General features: G+C 39.1%; 1 protein-coding gene across 4 annotated transcripts in view; it reads right to left on the reverse strand.

Annotated features, from left to right (window-relative positions):
• Positions 1–16,665, reverse strand: part of NCOA7 (nuclear receptor coactivator 7) — a 152,064-nt gene that overhangs the window by 72,850 nt on the left and 62,549 nt on the right. For all 4 annotated transcript variants that reach the window (XM_060114979.1, XM_060114980.1, XM_060114981.1 and 1 more), the window contains one exon: positions 3,447–3,667. In XM_060114979.1, coding sequence (XP_059970962.1) covers positions 3,447–3,667 — 221 coding nt within the window. The remainder of the gene's footprint in view (positions 1–3,446; positions 3,668–16,665) is intronic.

The following is a 16,665-nucleotide window of genomic DNA, read 5'->3' on the forward strand; positions in this document are numbered from 1 at the left end:
AGTTATCATTTATCATCCATTAACTTTTTATTTATTTATTTTAGGCTGTATTGGGTCTTTGTTGCTGTGCGCGGGCTTTCTCTAGCTGCAGCGAGCATGGGCTACTCCTCTTTGCGGTGCATGGGCTTCTCATTGCAGTGGCTTCTCTTGTTGTGGAGCATGGGTTCTAGGTGCACGGGCTTCAGTACTTGTGGCTCGCGGGCTCAGTAATTGTGGCTCGTGGGCTCTAGAGCGCAGGCTCAGTAGTTGTGGCGCACGGGCTTAGTTGCTCCGAGGCATATGGGATCTTCCCGGACCAGGGCTTGAACCCATGTCCCTGTATTGGCAGGTGGATTCTTTACCACTGTGCCACCAGGGAAGTCCCTCCATTAACTTTTTGTTTTGACTTTCTGTGCGTTCCCTGGATTACTTCTTTTACACATATTTACCTCACACCTTTAAGTAGCAATTTCCAGGCCTTTCACCCAAAATCCAGGTCCCTCTAGACAAATCCATTTGGTTCCTCTAAAATACCTCCAAACACAAATTCATTATTTTCCTTCTTTCTTCTTGAGTTTTCCAGTTTGTCAGTTCTTGACTCTGTTCTTTTTCTCCCTCACACACTACATTGGTCACCAAATACTGCTGTTTCTATGAGCAAAATCTCTCCTTAGGGTGCTGTTTCTCTTCTGCCCCAGTCTCCAACCTGCCTTCAGACTCACTTCCATGCATTGTCCTTAGATTTATCCTCTTAAAACAGACAGTTAATGGAGTTCCCCCAGCGGCTTACCACTGACACAGGATAAAGTCCAAATCCTTAATGTGGCTGACAGATCCTCCCATTTTAGCATCTCTCCTCCCCAGACTAGAGCCACCAAAAGAACTTGGACTAGAATTACTTTTGACTTGAGGTCTAATACTCCACCTAGTGGTACGGGACAACATTCTGGGATGGGAATCTAGGAAATATGCCACATCAGCCCTATGAGATCAAGCAAACCTGCCAACAGAGCTGTCTGTCAGCTAGGGTCAGATGCGAAAAGGGACAAGGAATCCTGGGACTCAATGGCCCACCTAGTAGTTTTCTATAAGCACTGGATTCTCCTAAGAAAATGCCTCAAACCTCCAAACCGTTGTTATCACTGCCATTCTTGAGAGAAAATGAAAAACTACAATGGCATCTCTTTACTTAACTGTCACCAAATAAAATCACAGGATAATTCTGACTCAACTATTGTAATGTTGCCTACATTCTTCCAGAATTTTCATGAAACTCAAACAAATCACAGTATTCATTCATCTATGTACATGTCATCCACTCAAGGCACATTTAAAGAGCACCTGTAATGCAGATACTACACAAAGCTAATAATACAGGGTCCAAGCCAAAGCAGCCTGTAAACAGGAGAGCAGATAAATAAATCCATGATGACAATGCAGAGGGGAAGTCTAACCTGTCCAGGGACAGGGAGGACTTCCTGGAAGAAAAGATGACTGAGGTGATTTGGTGAAGTCTAGTAATAGTTAGTTAGGTAAAGAGCAGAGTGAAGGGTATTGTTTCACATTCAAAGTGTTACACATGCAACAGAGGGCAGCACGTTAAAAAGCTATCCCAAAGCAGCATCTGCAGTTAGTACAGCATCATGAAAAAAGAAATCTCAATGGATAGGACTCTATCAACCTCCTTCAGGGAAACCCTACAGAGCAAAATGTCTCCATTTAAAAATACTGCTTAAGCAGCAGCATTTAAAGTAGGATGAGAAAAGATAGTATTTTAAACTGTACAACTGTAAAAACCACACATTTTCAAATGTCCAATGTGTACACTGTAAAAAATGTGAAATTCAATTTTCCTTACTCCTCTTTCCCTTTTAAGGATAATACTCAACACTTAAAATTTTAAGAGGAAGTTTATTAATCACACAGAAGTCTCTTTCAATAGGTTGACAGTTACAGCTTTTTATAAAATGCTGAGTGGCTTCAGACTAAAAGCATCCATGAAGCTATGTAATATATGACATAATCACGGGAACCCACTGGAATACTACAAACCACAGGCTTTCCACTGCAGATACCTCATCTCCCTCTGTTGGAGCAATGTCAGCAAAAGCTCATTTATAACCATCCCAATGGCAGCCCACCTTTATGTTTGATGAGCACTAGTAGAGAGTTATATTAACACAGAGACGAGATCTGTCCCTGTAACTTTGGCATCAACTGGAACCAAGTTTGGGACCCTGTGGACCCAGTGCCTGCTACCAGCCCAGGTTTCATATACTGGACTGCAGTTTATTCTCAGAGACCTCCTTAGTCTTCCGTCTCTGAGCCTAGCAATCTCAAGTACACTGTAACCCGTGTGCCACATCAAGTTTCATCTCCTGGTTCCCTTTCTTTGCACTCTTTTTTTTTTTTTTTTTTTGGCTGTGCTGGGTCTTAGTTGCTGTGAGCGGGGGCTACTCTTCGTTGTGGTGCACAACCTTCTCATTATGGTGGCTTCTCTTGTTGTGGAGCACGGGCTCTAGGTACACAGGCTTCAGTAGTTGTGGCCCGTGGGCTCAGCAGTTGTGGCTTGTGGGCTCTAGAGTGCAGGCTCAGTAGTTGTGGTGCATGGGCTTAGTTGCTCCGCGGCATGTGGGATCCTCCTGGACCAGGGTTTGAACCCACGGCCCCTGCACTGGCAGGCGGATTCTTAGCCACTGCACCACTAGGGAAGTCCCTTTGCATTCTCTTTTGAACATACTCCAGGCCTGCATGTGATAGGAGCAGTAGGTATGAGATGAATGGTAAAGTAAAGCAGGATCATCACCTCCATCGTGCTAGACAAGCCACCTGTGCTAATGCAGCTGCAATGACTATCCTCAGAAACTACATGATACTATGGACTCATTTTAAGATTCCCCTCAGCTACAACTCTCAAGTCATCATCATCATGGTCTTTTTTTTTTTAACCAATGGATGCTAGGCCATTTCTCCTCCATTTCCTATTGCCTAGGAAACAGTGCAGGCATTTCTATCAACATTCTTATGGACATGTCTATAAATATTAAGAAAAATATTTCCCATACAAGGAAAGTGACCATTCATTTAATAAATATTTATGAGCAGACACAATGTGCTAGACACTGTGTTAGATGTTGGGAACATAAAATTAAACAAGACACACCAACATTATTCAATTGTCATTCCCTTTAAACAAGATTATATATATATATATATATATATATATATATATAATATATATATATCTTTACACAATATTTATATATATTTATATAAATATAAATTATTATATAATTGTTATTCCCTTTACACATTATATATTATATATATACACACACACATAGTAGCTGCTCAATAAACTGTTACTATTATTATTATATATTATGACCAGTTACAAATTATCATTTTTCAAAAACTATTACAGATTTTTAAAATGAAAATACTGCAAAGTTGCCACCAATACTCACCAATACTATAATATCTCTTTAGTTCTGTACGCCTGATCTCCTTTAACTGATTACTTTTTCTCTTTTTTTTCTCATCAGTAATATATTCCTCTTCCACAGCAATGTTGCACATGTCTCGTTCTAAAATGACTGTACTAGCATCTTCTTTTCCAGAATGAGTCCTTGTAGCCATAGCTGAGGCTGTCTCTGCATTTTGTTTGGCTTGCTTTTTCTTTTTCAATCTAGGGATGAGAAAAAAAAAAAGGAAAAATAAAAGGAAGAAATAATTTGCTAAGAGAAATCATATTAATTTCATGCTACTGGGCTTTGAGAAACTAATTACCTGATATGGAAAACTCTTTATATTACTGTTAATTACACTTTCCTGTTATCTTTTTTTTCTTTTTTAATCACTTAAAAATTCTTATGTGGAGATCTGTGGCCTTTCCTCAATTTTATATCCTCCATACTTATGTCTCAAAAAAAATCACTGGGAAATGCTTTAGACCTGAGGAAATACTAGATTCTTCTATAGGCTATAAAATGTTAGGTATTTTTTATCAAGATATGCAGCTACCCTACTACAATGCCATGTTTAGTGTGTTACATTTTTTTTCAAGTGTTTCTGGTTTCAAGGGTACCTTTGGACGGATGGGCAAGCATATTTATAAAAACAAATCCTTTATAATTGGCTCACACACTGAGGAGCAAGGTTTGGCAAGGTATGAACTGGTTGAGGTCTGAGTAATTCCTCTCCTTTACATATATGATAGTAGTAGTGAAGAAAGAGCTGCATTTCCTGAGATAGAAAATGCCACAATGACAACATATAGTTGTTATGATTACTAATATAATAGCTGACTGATACATTAGTTAACATATTTGATGTTTTCAATTCTTCATTCCTAAGTCAAAGACGTATAACAGAAGTTTATAATAATTCACTGAAATCCAGTAACTCAAAATATTTTCCAGTTGATGTATCACTCTGGTTAACTGACGTGTCACCCTGTACTCACTAGTCCTTCTTAAGAATGTTTTTACCGCCCCAGAATGTAAAGAGTAAGGGCCTTGGCCTCTACTATACATGGCAGTCTGGTCATATATAAACATTTTTAAAATTAGGATCATTTTTCCCCCTTCTATCTAGGCACAGTTGGCTTTCTCACACACATGTCTATTTCCTTTGCTCTCTTGAGCATCTATACAATTTGATGTTGGGCAATGGATGAAATGTTTTGGGAGAAAAAGGAGATAACTGTAGGATCAAACAGGGACTAAGGTTTGATGTTATGCTGATTTGCTCTGTAATGTTGGAAAAATTAACAGTCTAAAGAGGTCCCTCACTGAGGCTTAGCTATCTAACGGGGTCTTTTATTAGGATCAATTGAAAAAATATGTATCAACAGTAAAATACAAACAAACAGAAACAGTAGAATATACCCAAATGCAATCATAGGATGACATGAGAACTAAACATGGTATAGTTCATGCTTAGTTCAAAAAGTTCATGGTATAGTTCAAAAACTCAGCTTTTGAGATAAAGGTACCATACCATGTTCTAACAAAACATTTCAACTAAGCTGTTATTCACTGAACAGCCAAGTTCTTATATTTTCATTGTTAATAAATGAGTATATGGCCTAGGAGAAAGGAAAGCTGGAAAAAAATCATAAATGAATATATTGCCCATCTCTTAGCTTAGCTCTCTCTTTAGGTTTACTTGTTAAAAAAACAAATAAGAACACAAACTAAACAAAATTGGAAATTCATAAAAAGGAATTATATCCAGTAAGCATGTTTTTATTTTCTATCCTCAGATTTTAAACTGTTTTTTTCTGGTAAAAGAGTAGGTGGCTCTTTGCAAAGGTGCGTCAGATAATGCTCCTAATAAAACAATTTCTCTCTCGATCAAGATTTCTGTATGAGGCTGAAATTAATATGCAGTAACCTGGTATCACACAGAGATCAGCTCTTTGCTTAGGGAGGTCTATGCAAAGAGCTGATCTCTGTATCCAGAGGACATGCTGATCTTGTTCTGATATACTGGTTTAACAAAAACATGCTTGAGATGAACGTTACTGCCCACTTCCAAAAATGATTCCTTCCAGGAAGGAGAGAAAAGAGACTTCAAAAATTAGTTCTGGGGCTTCCCTGGTGGCGCAGTGGTTGAGAGTCCGCCTGCCGATGCAGGGGACACGGGTTCGTGCCCCGGTCTGGGAAGATCCCACGTGCCGCGGAGCGGCTGGGCCCGTGAGCCATGGCCGTTGAGCCTGCGCGTCCGGAGCCTGTGCTCCGCAACGGGAGAGGCCACGACAGTGAGAGGCCCACATACCGCAAAAAAAAAAAAAAAAAAAAAAAAAATTAGTTCTGTGCAGACTGAGATATGTTGCTGCTTCTTAATCTCCTGAATTTTTCTACTGTAAGTTAATTTAAATGTCCTTATTTCACTGTTCCCACTATAATTAAATTCACTCAGATCTAGGGCACATGTTTTGATGAACAGCAGCACTGTTGGAGGCATCTCGTTAGAGATTTTCACACGTGGAAATAACAAAATGGGATACATTGTTTCATTCATTTCCCCCCCTTTCCACACAGACAATTATTGTCAACCCATATAGCCAAACATAGTTGTTATTTCAGAAGAAAAAAAAAAGCTAGATAATAGCAATACCAAACTTGTTTAACAGAAGACAGAGTACAATTTAACACTTCAGTAACTTTACAATCAGCTACATCTTTTGTTTTGACTAGAGAACTCATGAGAATTTGTTTCTCTGGAGGTTATCAATATGAGTGGAACATTCTGATCCTGTAACTGGAAATCAGATGAGAGGTCTGGAAGCCCACTGTAAAATCCTTCCCCAAAGCATGGAAATACATTGTTAATACTTTTCTAAGGGGGGGATAACTGCCAATCAGATAAATGTGGTATAGTTAATGCTCTTCAAACATTCCTTTTTAGGGCTTTTATCTTTTAAGCCTTCCCTTTTGTTCTTGGAAGCAGTATCATTCTAAGACATTCTCACAAAAGGGTTTTGTTATTACCAAATTAAGATAACTGGAAACAAAAAGTTACATAAGAAAATAAACTCCCTTTATTTCACCAAAGCTTTTTTTTTTTTTTCTTTTTTTTTTTTTGTGGTACGCGGGCCTCTCACTGTTGTGGCCTCTCCCGTGGCAGAGCACAGGCTCCGGACGCGCAGGCTCAGCGGCCATGGCTCACGGGCCCAGCCGCCCCATAGCATGTGGGATCTTCGCGGACAGCGGCATGAACCCGTGTCCCCTGCATCGGCAGGCGGACTCTCAACCACTGTGCCACCAGGGAAGCCCCTCACCAAAGCTTTTTTAATGGCCCCAAATGTACACATTTATATGGTGGACTAAAAAAATTACTTGGGGCTTCCCTGGTGGCACACTGGTTAAGAACCCGCCTACCAATGCAGGGCACATGGGTTCGAGCCCCGGTCCAGGAAGATCCCACATGCTGCGGAGCAACTAAGCCCGTGCGCCACAACTACTGAGCCTGCGCTCTAGAGTCTGCGAGCCACAACTACTGAAGCCCGCACACCTAGAGCCCGTGCTCTACAACAAGAGAAGCCACCACAATGAGAAGCCCGCGCACCACAACGAAGAGTAGCCCCTGCTCGCCACAACTAGAGGAAAGCCCGCACAGAGCAACAGAGACCCAATGCAACGAAAATTAACTAATTAATTAATTTAAAAAAATTTCCTGGCAAGTCATCTTAAACAGATGAGTGATTGAAAATGGTGAGACATATTTAACATTTGATTGCTGTGAATCCAAAAAAAACCCCCCAAAAAACAAAAAACTAAAAACCTTTTGTGATGCTCATTTGTCTTTGTTAAAAATAGATCACAGTTTCATATAACAAGTGTTTATTACACAATCTCCTCTCACTACTGTAACCAAGCCCTGTCAATTCTATTTCCTAAATCTCTCCCTCTCAAATACACCTCTTTTTCTTGGTCTCTGCTCCCATGGAATGATTTCAGGCTTTCATCATCTCTCTGACTGAACTATTTTTTTACAATATAATTTATTGTTCTTTGTTTTATTATGAAAATAATATGTTTTCATACTAGGAAATTTTGAAAATGCAGAAAAATAAAAATAACACTTAAATCAAATGAAATGCTAACACTAAGAGGCAATCACTGTTTAGGGGAGAAAATGTAAAGGTAGGGGCAATTACACTAGTCAGACCTTCCCCAAGAGCAGAAGAATGAGGCAGTGTGGCTCACCATCGTGATTCTGAGCTTCTTATACGTAACTTTCCATAAAGGATATTAAAGGACTGTATAAAATAAACAAGGACCTACTGTATTGTACAGGGAACTATACTCAACATCTTGTCATAACCTATAATGGAAAAAATCTGGAAAAGAATATATATGTATGTATGTACGTATAACTGAATCTGTTGTACACTTGAAACTAGCACAACGTTGTAAATTAACAATACTTCAATTTAAAAAAAGGAATACTAAGGGACTTATTTTGGAATCTCTTGGCTCTTTTTACATTAAAATTGTGTGCACTTGTAAGACATATGCACACCTCACTTTTTCCCCTACTCGTATCCTAACCCAGAGATAGCCGACTACAGAAATAAATAAGGTGATACTGCTAAAGAAAGCATTTTTTTAGTAGCTCAATGAAAACTGTTTTCCTCTGAAGCTTTTTCCTTTACTAAAGGAAATAAGTTCAGAGCACTGGAGGCCATCAAAGCCAAGGGCCTGGAGCAAGTTCCTTTCTTTGTCTCTGCAGAGGTCTCCCCTGGTGCTTGCTGACCGCCAGTGGAATGTAACACAAAAAGGCACCAAATAGAGAGAGGAGGTTTTCATTAACACTAGAGTGAAAGCTTCATGAGGGCAGGGACTTGTTTAGGTTTTGTTAATGCCATACTCCCAGGGCCTATGCTTGGTACACATCAGCTATTCAATAAATACTTCTTGAAAAAATAAATAGATAAATGAGGTTATGTTCTGATTTGTTTGAGATCTACCCTCCTACAAACATGCCATTTCACAGCTTTCTTTGATTAGCAACATGTTCTCAAAAATAAACTCTCATCTCCTTATTTAGATACTTAAAAATATATTAGCCACATATAATTAAAAATAGATTAAACTATAGACTTCTTTAATTAATATTAACTTAGCTCTCTATGACTCTTTCTTTAATTCTATAATCTGAGGTCCATGTGTTTCTATAAAAAGTACCATAGACATAAATATCTAGCACAGCACTGTCTAATATGGTAGCCACTAACTAGCCACCTGTGGTTATTAAATGTAATAAAAATTAAATAAAAATTTTAAATTCAGTTCTTCAGTTACAAGAGTCATATTTTAAGAACTCAATAGAGGCATGTGCTAGTGGGTACTGTATTGAACAACACATATATAGAACACTTCTGTCATCACAGAAAGTACTGGACAGTGCTGACCTAGAGCTGACTCAACAGACAGCCCTATTAGTACGAGACTAGAGGAAAGACTGAAGACAGAAATCGTTTCATATTTAAAGCTTATTGAGTATGTGCATAGAATATGTCTACAAGGGTATAACAAAAAATTTGTAAAGTGAGTTTCCAGCTAAAGAAAGGTAGTAGCTGTGGGGAAAGAGAGAGTAAGAAAAATTACTTTCTGCTTCTCTTTTATATATTTCGGATTTTAAACCATGTACAACATCTAGTCCCCCCCAAAATTTTTTTAAGTATTTAGCCTTTGAAGTCTCCTTCCTACAATAATTTAACACATATAGTGTCACATTTTTTAAATTGAGTTTTATTTTTTAAAAAAGATTATTACAAAAAGTTTGAAAGAGCTTTCTTCTAACAGCAACTACTATTGAGTTGACTAATGAACCAGGCACTGTGTTATGTACTTTATAAATATTATCCTATCCTCACAAAAGGCCAAGGAGGTAGGCAATCTTATCTCCATGTTACAGATAAGAAAAGGAAGGCTGAGAAAAATTAGGGCCACTTTGCCAGGTCACAGGGCTTGGTTAAGTTGTAGAACAGGAATTCACAATGGCCACAGGGCCTCCAGGATCTCTCCTAAAGGTGTTATGGCATATATATACCTTGACTTTAAAATAAAATCCACTGGACTTTGGAAATTCTCTGAACTATTTGAGGGAGAGTGGTTTGGCAACCTGGTAGGCTTCAATGGAGAATATGCTCACAGGAAGGAAAGAGGTTCTGGGCTTGGCTGTCTGACAATCAGTTGTGACCTTCTTTGGAAATAAGATAAACCCTCCAGGACTTCTAAGGTAAACAAAAGCAAGAGGTTGACATGATTTTCAAGGTCCTGTCTGCCTCTAACAGTTGGCTGAGCTTAGGAAATGTGCTAAAGCTATTTTTGAGGTTAAAAAAAAAAGCCTTTTAAATCCAAACTAAACCTTCCTAAGAGTCTGCACTTTCCTGTGCCCCCTCACATCTGATTACATCTTCCACTGCAGAGCTTCCAGCCCTGGGAAAATCCAGAGGTTAAGAAAGAACACCCTTCATATACAAAGGATGTTCAAAAAACAAAACAAAAAAAAGGCAAAGAAGCTCTGCTCTACAATTTGGAGCTAATACCTCCATGAAGAAAAGTAGAAAATGTCAAAACTGAGCAGCCAGGGAGGCGATATAATCTTTTTCTTTTACTGTTTTTTTTAAGTTTTTTCATTTTTTAATTTTCTTAAGCATACCCCTTGATGTCTCATTTCATCCAGTTACATGTAAAGAGGGGATGAGATTTGGTCTGTGGAACTCCAGAGAACATATTAATAAGCAAGAGGAAGTCACAAAAAAATAAACATTAGTTCAATATAACTTTCTAACAGAGCAATCCAATAGTGGAACTGGCTGTCTCAACAAGAAGGGAACTCCCCGTCACTGGAAGTATTCAAGCAGGTCAGGTCCAAGTTGTGACCTCCCAAACTCCATGTAATAGCCTTGCATATTTTTTATTGGAATATAATTGACATATTATTTTAGCTTCAGGTGTACAACATAATGACTCAATATATGTATATATTATGAAATGACCACCATAATAAGTCTAGTTAACATCCAGACTCAGGGAAATGGGTGTTGCCACAGAATAAGTTTGGCCTGTGAGCCAGAAACATCTGTGTTTGAACCCTCATTATTCTTTATTAGGTATGCATCTTCAGGCAAGTTACTAAATCTCAACTCAGGTTCCTTGTCTGTGAAAGGGAAACGACGGCCTCAGATGGGGTATTTTGATGATTAAACTAAGTAGTACACGGACAGCTTACCTGTACTATTAAACATAACCTATGCCTGGCTCCCAGTAAGAGCTCAGTAACCAGATGTTCCTACTTGGTTGTGCCACTGTTGTTGTCACTACTTGGGGATTTCTCAAGATCCAAGAAAATGACGTAACATATAAAAAGAGTATAACACAACAAAGAAGGTGTCTGAGAGATTCTAGACATTATTCTTCTCACTGTACATAAATATTAACGTTAGTTAACTGTGCTATGAATTTAGACACCAGCACAAAGCTATTTATTATTTCTAGGAGAACATCACTTTTGGTATTCCATTTCATTTTGTGATTTCACAAACGGAAGGTCAGTTTTCTGTTTCCACTGCAAATTCCCAACTGGGATAAATGCCAAATAAAATCAAACTTAAAGCTGGGGGTGGGGGGGAATCATTGAAAATCAAAACGAAACAAAACACTCACCTAATGAAAATTCTCTCTTGGAATTATGATCAAATAAAACCAAAAAGTTCAGGAGTAATCCCTGGAAAAATCTGTAGATGTACCTGATTCTAGTGCCACCCTTTGAAATGTGCCTTCCTTTTTTTCATTTAGTCTAATTTTGATCATGAAATCCCCCTCTCCCCCAGGAGAATTCATCAGTTCAAATGGAAAAACTCTGGTTCCACAGGACCAACACAGTTAGAAAATGAAATCCTTTGGCTTTGAGTTCACTAACCAGCAATGCAACTATCCAGATGAACACAGGTAACAGAATTTCCCTTGGCCTCAAGAAACAACTGCGTTCCAATAAAGACTGCTAAACAGAACGCCAATCAGGGACACACCACAAAATTTTCCCTTTTCTAGGATTTCTTTGTGCTATTATAACAGTGGTGGAATCAGCAGATCTGAGGGGACTCTGGTAATCAAAGTGCAGGTGCCAGGAGTGGACGTAAACAAATTGTCACACTTTCAGAGAAGGCTTGGGGGGGTGGCTTCATAAGGGACATTTCAGAGAACCTTACACGCTCCCCCCAGTACCAGGATGACAATGGTACTGCCACAAAATGGATGCCTACTGTGTAGAATGTTTGCCTTGTATTTACGAAACAAGACAGGCTTTTGTTGCATATATAGAGTGCCCGTGTGGGAGTCTGGTTCCCTTTTCCAAAAATCAGGATGCTGAGTCACAACGTGAAAAAGGTACATGGGAATCAACAGTACGTACAGACAAAAGCAATATAAACCTCAGCCATAAACTGAGGAAGGGAACCAGAAAAGGGAACTTGCTCTGGGAGATAAGATAATTGCATTCTGCTAAGAGTAATCGACAAAGTTCTGTAAATATAATATAATATTTAAATATTAGGAATTTTACTGCTTATCAGTCAAGAATAAGCTGATAAACACAGCAATATGGAAATTAACCAAAATCTGCAAACAGAAATGTTAAGAAATGACTAAGTATTTGGCAGTTTTTAAATTCCCTTTTGCTTTATAATGGTATTATGTATATAGTTTATTTAACTTAATATCATCAAATCAACAAGCTATATTAGCTTCCTATGGCTGCTGTCACAAATTACCACAAACTTGGTAGTTTAGAACAACACACACATATTCTCTTACAGTTCTGAAGGTCAGAAGTCCGAAATCAGTCACGGGGCCACACTACCTGCAGACACTCTTTCCCTGCCTTCTCCAGCTGCTAGAGTTGTATTCCTTGTGGCCCCTTCTCCCATCTTCAAAGCCAGCAGCACAGTTTCTCGTTTCACTGTCACACATTCTTCCCTGCAGTCAAATCTCCCTCTGCCTCCTTCTTATATGAACACTGAGACTGCATTCAGAAGCCAACCCAGAAAATCCAGGATAATCTCCCCATCTCAAGAGCCTTAACCTAATCTTATCTTCAAGGTCTTTTAGCCAGAGAAGGTAATACTCCCAGGTCTAAGGATTAGAAGCTGGATATCTTTGGGGGTCATTATTCAGTCTACCACACTAGCTAAATTAGCTTTTGTGTCATAAATAATTGTAAACTGAACAGCATATAACTGTAGTGTCTTAGTTTCCCATGTCTAAATCATTTCTGCATCTATGCAATGCACTGACTACGTTACTTGAAAAAGTTCACTCCTGTCAGTGACTGGCAGTAAGCAAATATTTCTCAAGGAAAAACAAAAAGTTTACTCAGGACCATCTTGAAATCTAAAGGTACAATGAAAATACCACAAACATGAGCTCTTATTTTATGTTGGGTGACTGCAAAACAGCCTCTTGGAGGTGGAGATATTGGAAGGAAAATTTTTAACAGGCAGGATTTCTAAGGAGTTCACCTCATTTTCATATCTGATTTCTTTAATCTTCACTGAAAACAAGTATTCACTCTTTATGACCAAAGCCAAGAAGTCCTCCAAATATTTTTTTTCTTTTACTAGAGCCCCTTAGCGTGCCCAGAAATCTTTTTTTAAGTCAGTTAACTATTTTTTAAAATATCTTTTACTCAGAATGAATCATATGCTCAGACTCCCCAGTGACATTTACAGAAAAGAGCGTTGGGATATATATTTCAATGACATATATATCTCAGCATAACAGCAACATATTTCAGGGACACAATTACAGAAAATTTTGATTTATTGAAGGCATTTAAGCAAAACAAGCAACTAATTAAAGAATACTACTCTGAAAATTTTCAAGCAGAAATATGAAGATGCCAGGGATCTTGTTCTCAGATTTTAACCTAAGTCCCTGTTAACTGCTTAAACTATAGAAACATGGAGAAAAATAAGGCTGAAAAAAGACAATCCTGAAAAAAAATCAGTTTAGTATATAAATTAACATTTTCCTGAAGGCCTAGTGCATGAAACACAACATTTATGATCAGCAGGAATGGCCTGCTTACAGAAAACAGTTATGAGTGGCATAAAATTATAATATGCTCTAACTCAACTTCTCTCACCCTTCCAACTTTTAAAATATATTCTAATATTTTTTAACTGCTTTTAAACAAGTTAGACACACACATATCCTTTGTATGATAATGTTATTTCAATGTCATAAACTAGATATGGGATCATAACTCCTCCTATCATTATAGGTACTTTCAGAAAGAATAACCTTATATCAGGCATGAAATTTTTTGAATTATTTTGGCAGATGCCCATAATTTAGTTGGCTTACATCCAGTATGTAGATGTATTTCTTCCAATTAATATATACTGGTCATGTCCTTGGGAAGTAACATTGCTCAAAAATAAAATTCAGGGAATGGGAGACTAGTAATACCTACTTTGAAATTTTTCCCTACTGAAATTAGTGTAGAACTCTGGGGTAATTCATTTGTGTGTAAGGGTGAGCCAAACATAGATTTTTGAAGAAAAATCCTGGCCTTGCTTTCATGTATCTGAGAGCCCATCTCTAGGGTGATGATCTTCCAACCACACAGCAGTCTTGGTCAGGGTCTTCAAAAAACCTCATCAGTGGTCGTCTCTCAAGTATACTAGTTTGCTTGTAATCAACCAAAATAAACACCTGTGGTTTAATAAAAAATAATATTTGATCTTTTTCTTCCTTTGGTTTCTGGCACAGAGTTCCCAGAACATTTGATATCTCCTGAGTGACAAGAATGTCTCTGTATACTAATGAGATGACTCTGGTATGTGTGGGGAGGAGGGGTAGGGAGTGAGGGGGCCTAGATAGCTTCAAGATAGGGGTTGGTCACCAGAAACACCAAGGCTTGATTAGAAGCTTGGAACTTTCAGCCCCACCCCCAGACCTTGAGAGAGGTGACAGAGGGGAGGGGCTAGAGATTCAGTTCAATCACCAATGGCCAATGATTCAATCAATCATGCCTACCCCGTGAAACCTCCGTGAAACCCCTTAAATGACAGAGTTCAGAGAACTCCCAGGGTTGGTGAACAAATCAATGTTCTAGGAGGGTGGCACACCCAGAGAGCACATGGAAGCTCTGTTCTCCCCACCCACATACTTTGCCCTATGCTTCTCTTCCACTGGGCTCTTCCTGAGTTATACCCTTTCTAATAAACTGGTAAATGTAAATAAAGTGTTTTCCTGAGTCCTGTGAGTCATTCCAGTGAATGAGGAAGGGATCATGGGAACCAAATTCATAGCCAACTTGGCTGTATGTATGGGTTGACTCGGGATGTGGAACTTACAAGGAGCATCTGGGATGAGGGCAGTCTTGAGAAACTGAGCCCTTAAACCTGTGTAGTCTGACACTTACTCAGAGCTGTTAGTGTGAGAATTGAGTTGAATGGTTGGACACCCAGCTGGTATTGGAGAATCCAAGAATACCAGATGCTAGACTTTGCCAAAGAACCAACCTTGAGCACAGCAGAGAAGATGGAGGTGAGACTGATAAAGACCTGTGTGAAAAACATGCAGGCTCCCCCTTCCTCTGATGACAGTTGAATGATTGAACACCTGCTGGCAAGTTCTGCTTGGTCCACAAACACTTTCTAAAAATCCAAATGACCTAATGGTGAGCATTTAAAATGGGGACATTTTACATTAAAATCCAGATTTCAGGCTGACCTTGAAGAATTAGAAGACACAATAGCACTGGACTAGAGCCCCACATGGCAAAACAGGATGGAGCAGAGTGAGAGCAGCCTCCCTCCTTCATATCCTCTCTTTTCACTCATAGTCACTGCAATAAAGTGCTCTTATGGATGTTAAAGACACTACCACTAAATTTTTAGTGTTCCTTTTATCTAGGATGTGAATCCTACGTAATTTCAGAATTAAAGGCTAGGAAGGGCTTTGTCACCTGGGGAACTGGTGTGCTCCACTCATGATTAGGGAGAACTATGGAAAGGAGTCCCTTTATATCACTAACCATGAAGTAGTCATCCCTCGGTACACATGGGGGATTGGTTTAGGACCTGGAGCCAGATACCAAAATTCATGGATGTTCAAGTCCCATAGTCGGCCCTCCATATCGGCTAGTTCTGCATCCATGGCTTCAACCAACCCCGAATCCTATATTAAGCGTTTGATCCACAGTTGGGTGAATCCAGGGATGCAGAATCTGCAGATTCAGAGAGCTGACTGTATTTATTGAAAAAAAAAAATCTGCATATAAGTGGACTGAGGGACTGAGCAGTTAAAACCCATGTTGTTCTACGGTCAACTGTAGTTCTGAGTCAACTACACAACTAATAACATGCCATTTAGTGTTCCATTTTTCATCTCAATTTATAATGTTCCCTAGCCTAGACTTTCAGTTTTTAATTAGTATTTTACAATTTTTATAAGGGTAACACAGAGAAAATATATGAATATGTGGATAATTGCAACCTCATTGCTTGTGCTGCCTCCTAAGGGAAACTCTGGGTTTGATTCTCAGCTTTTTCCCCTTTCCCTGGTTCTGGGCTTATTGATACAAATGTGAGAAATAAATTAGCAGGAGGAGAGAAGTGGAGAAGAATATACAATGAGAGAGGAAATAGAAGAAAAGATACCGGGACTTCCCTGGTGGCGCACTGGTTAGGAATCTGCCTGCCAATGCAGGGGACACGGGTTTGAGCCCTGGTCCAGGAGGACCCCACATGCCGCAGAGCAACTAGACCCGTGTGCCACAACTACTAAGCCTGCTCTCTAGAGCCCGCGAGCCACAACTGCTGAGACTGTGTGCCACAGCTACTGAAGCCCGTGTGCCTAGAGCCCGTGCTCCGCAACAAGAGAAGTCACCACAATGAGAGGCCCGCGCACTACAATGAAGAGTGGCCCCCACTCGCTGAAACTAGAGAAAGCTCACACGCAGCAACGAAGACCCAGTGCAGCCAAAAATAAATAAATAAAAACAAATAGATTAATTAATTAATTTAAAAAGAAAAAAGAAGAAAAATACCTAAAAATGAAGGTGGAAAGAAGGAGAAAGGTAAGGACTGACTGGATTTGAGGAGACCCTTCATGTAGGTTTCAAGACAGAGAAAGTTTGGGGAGATAGCTGACAGCCATG

Source organism: Mesoplodon densirostris, chromosome 12, assembly GCF_025265405.1.
Source record: "Mesoplodon densirostris isolate mMesDen1 chromosome 12, mMesDen1 primary haplotype, whole genome shotgun sequence".
Taxonomy (NCBI): Eukaryota; Metazoa; Chordata; class Mammalia; order Artiodactyla; family Ziphiidae; genus Mesoplodon; species Mesoplodon densirostris.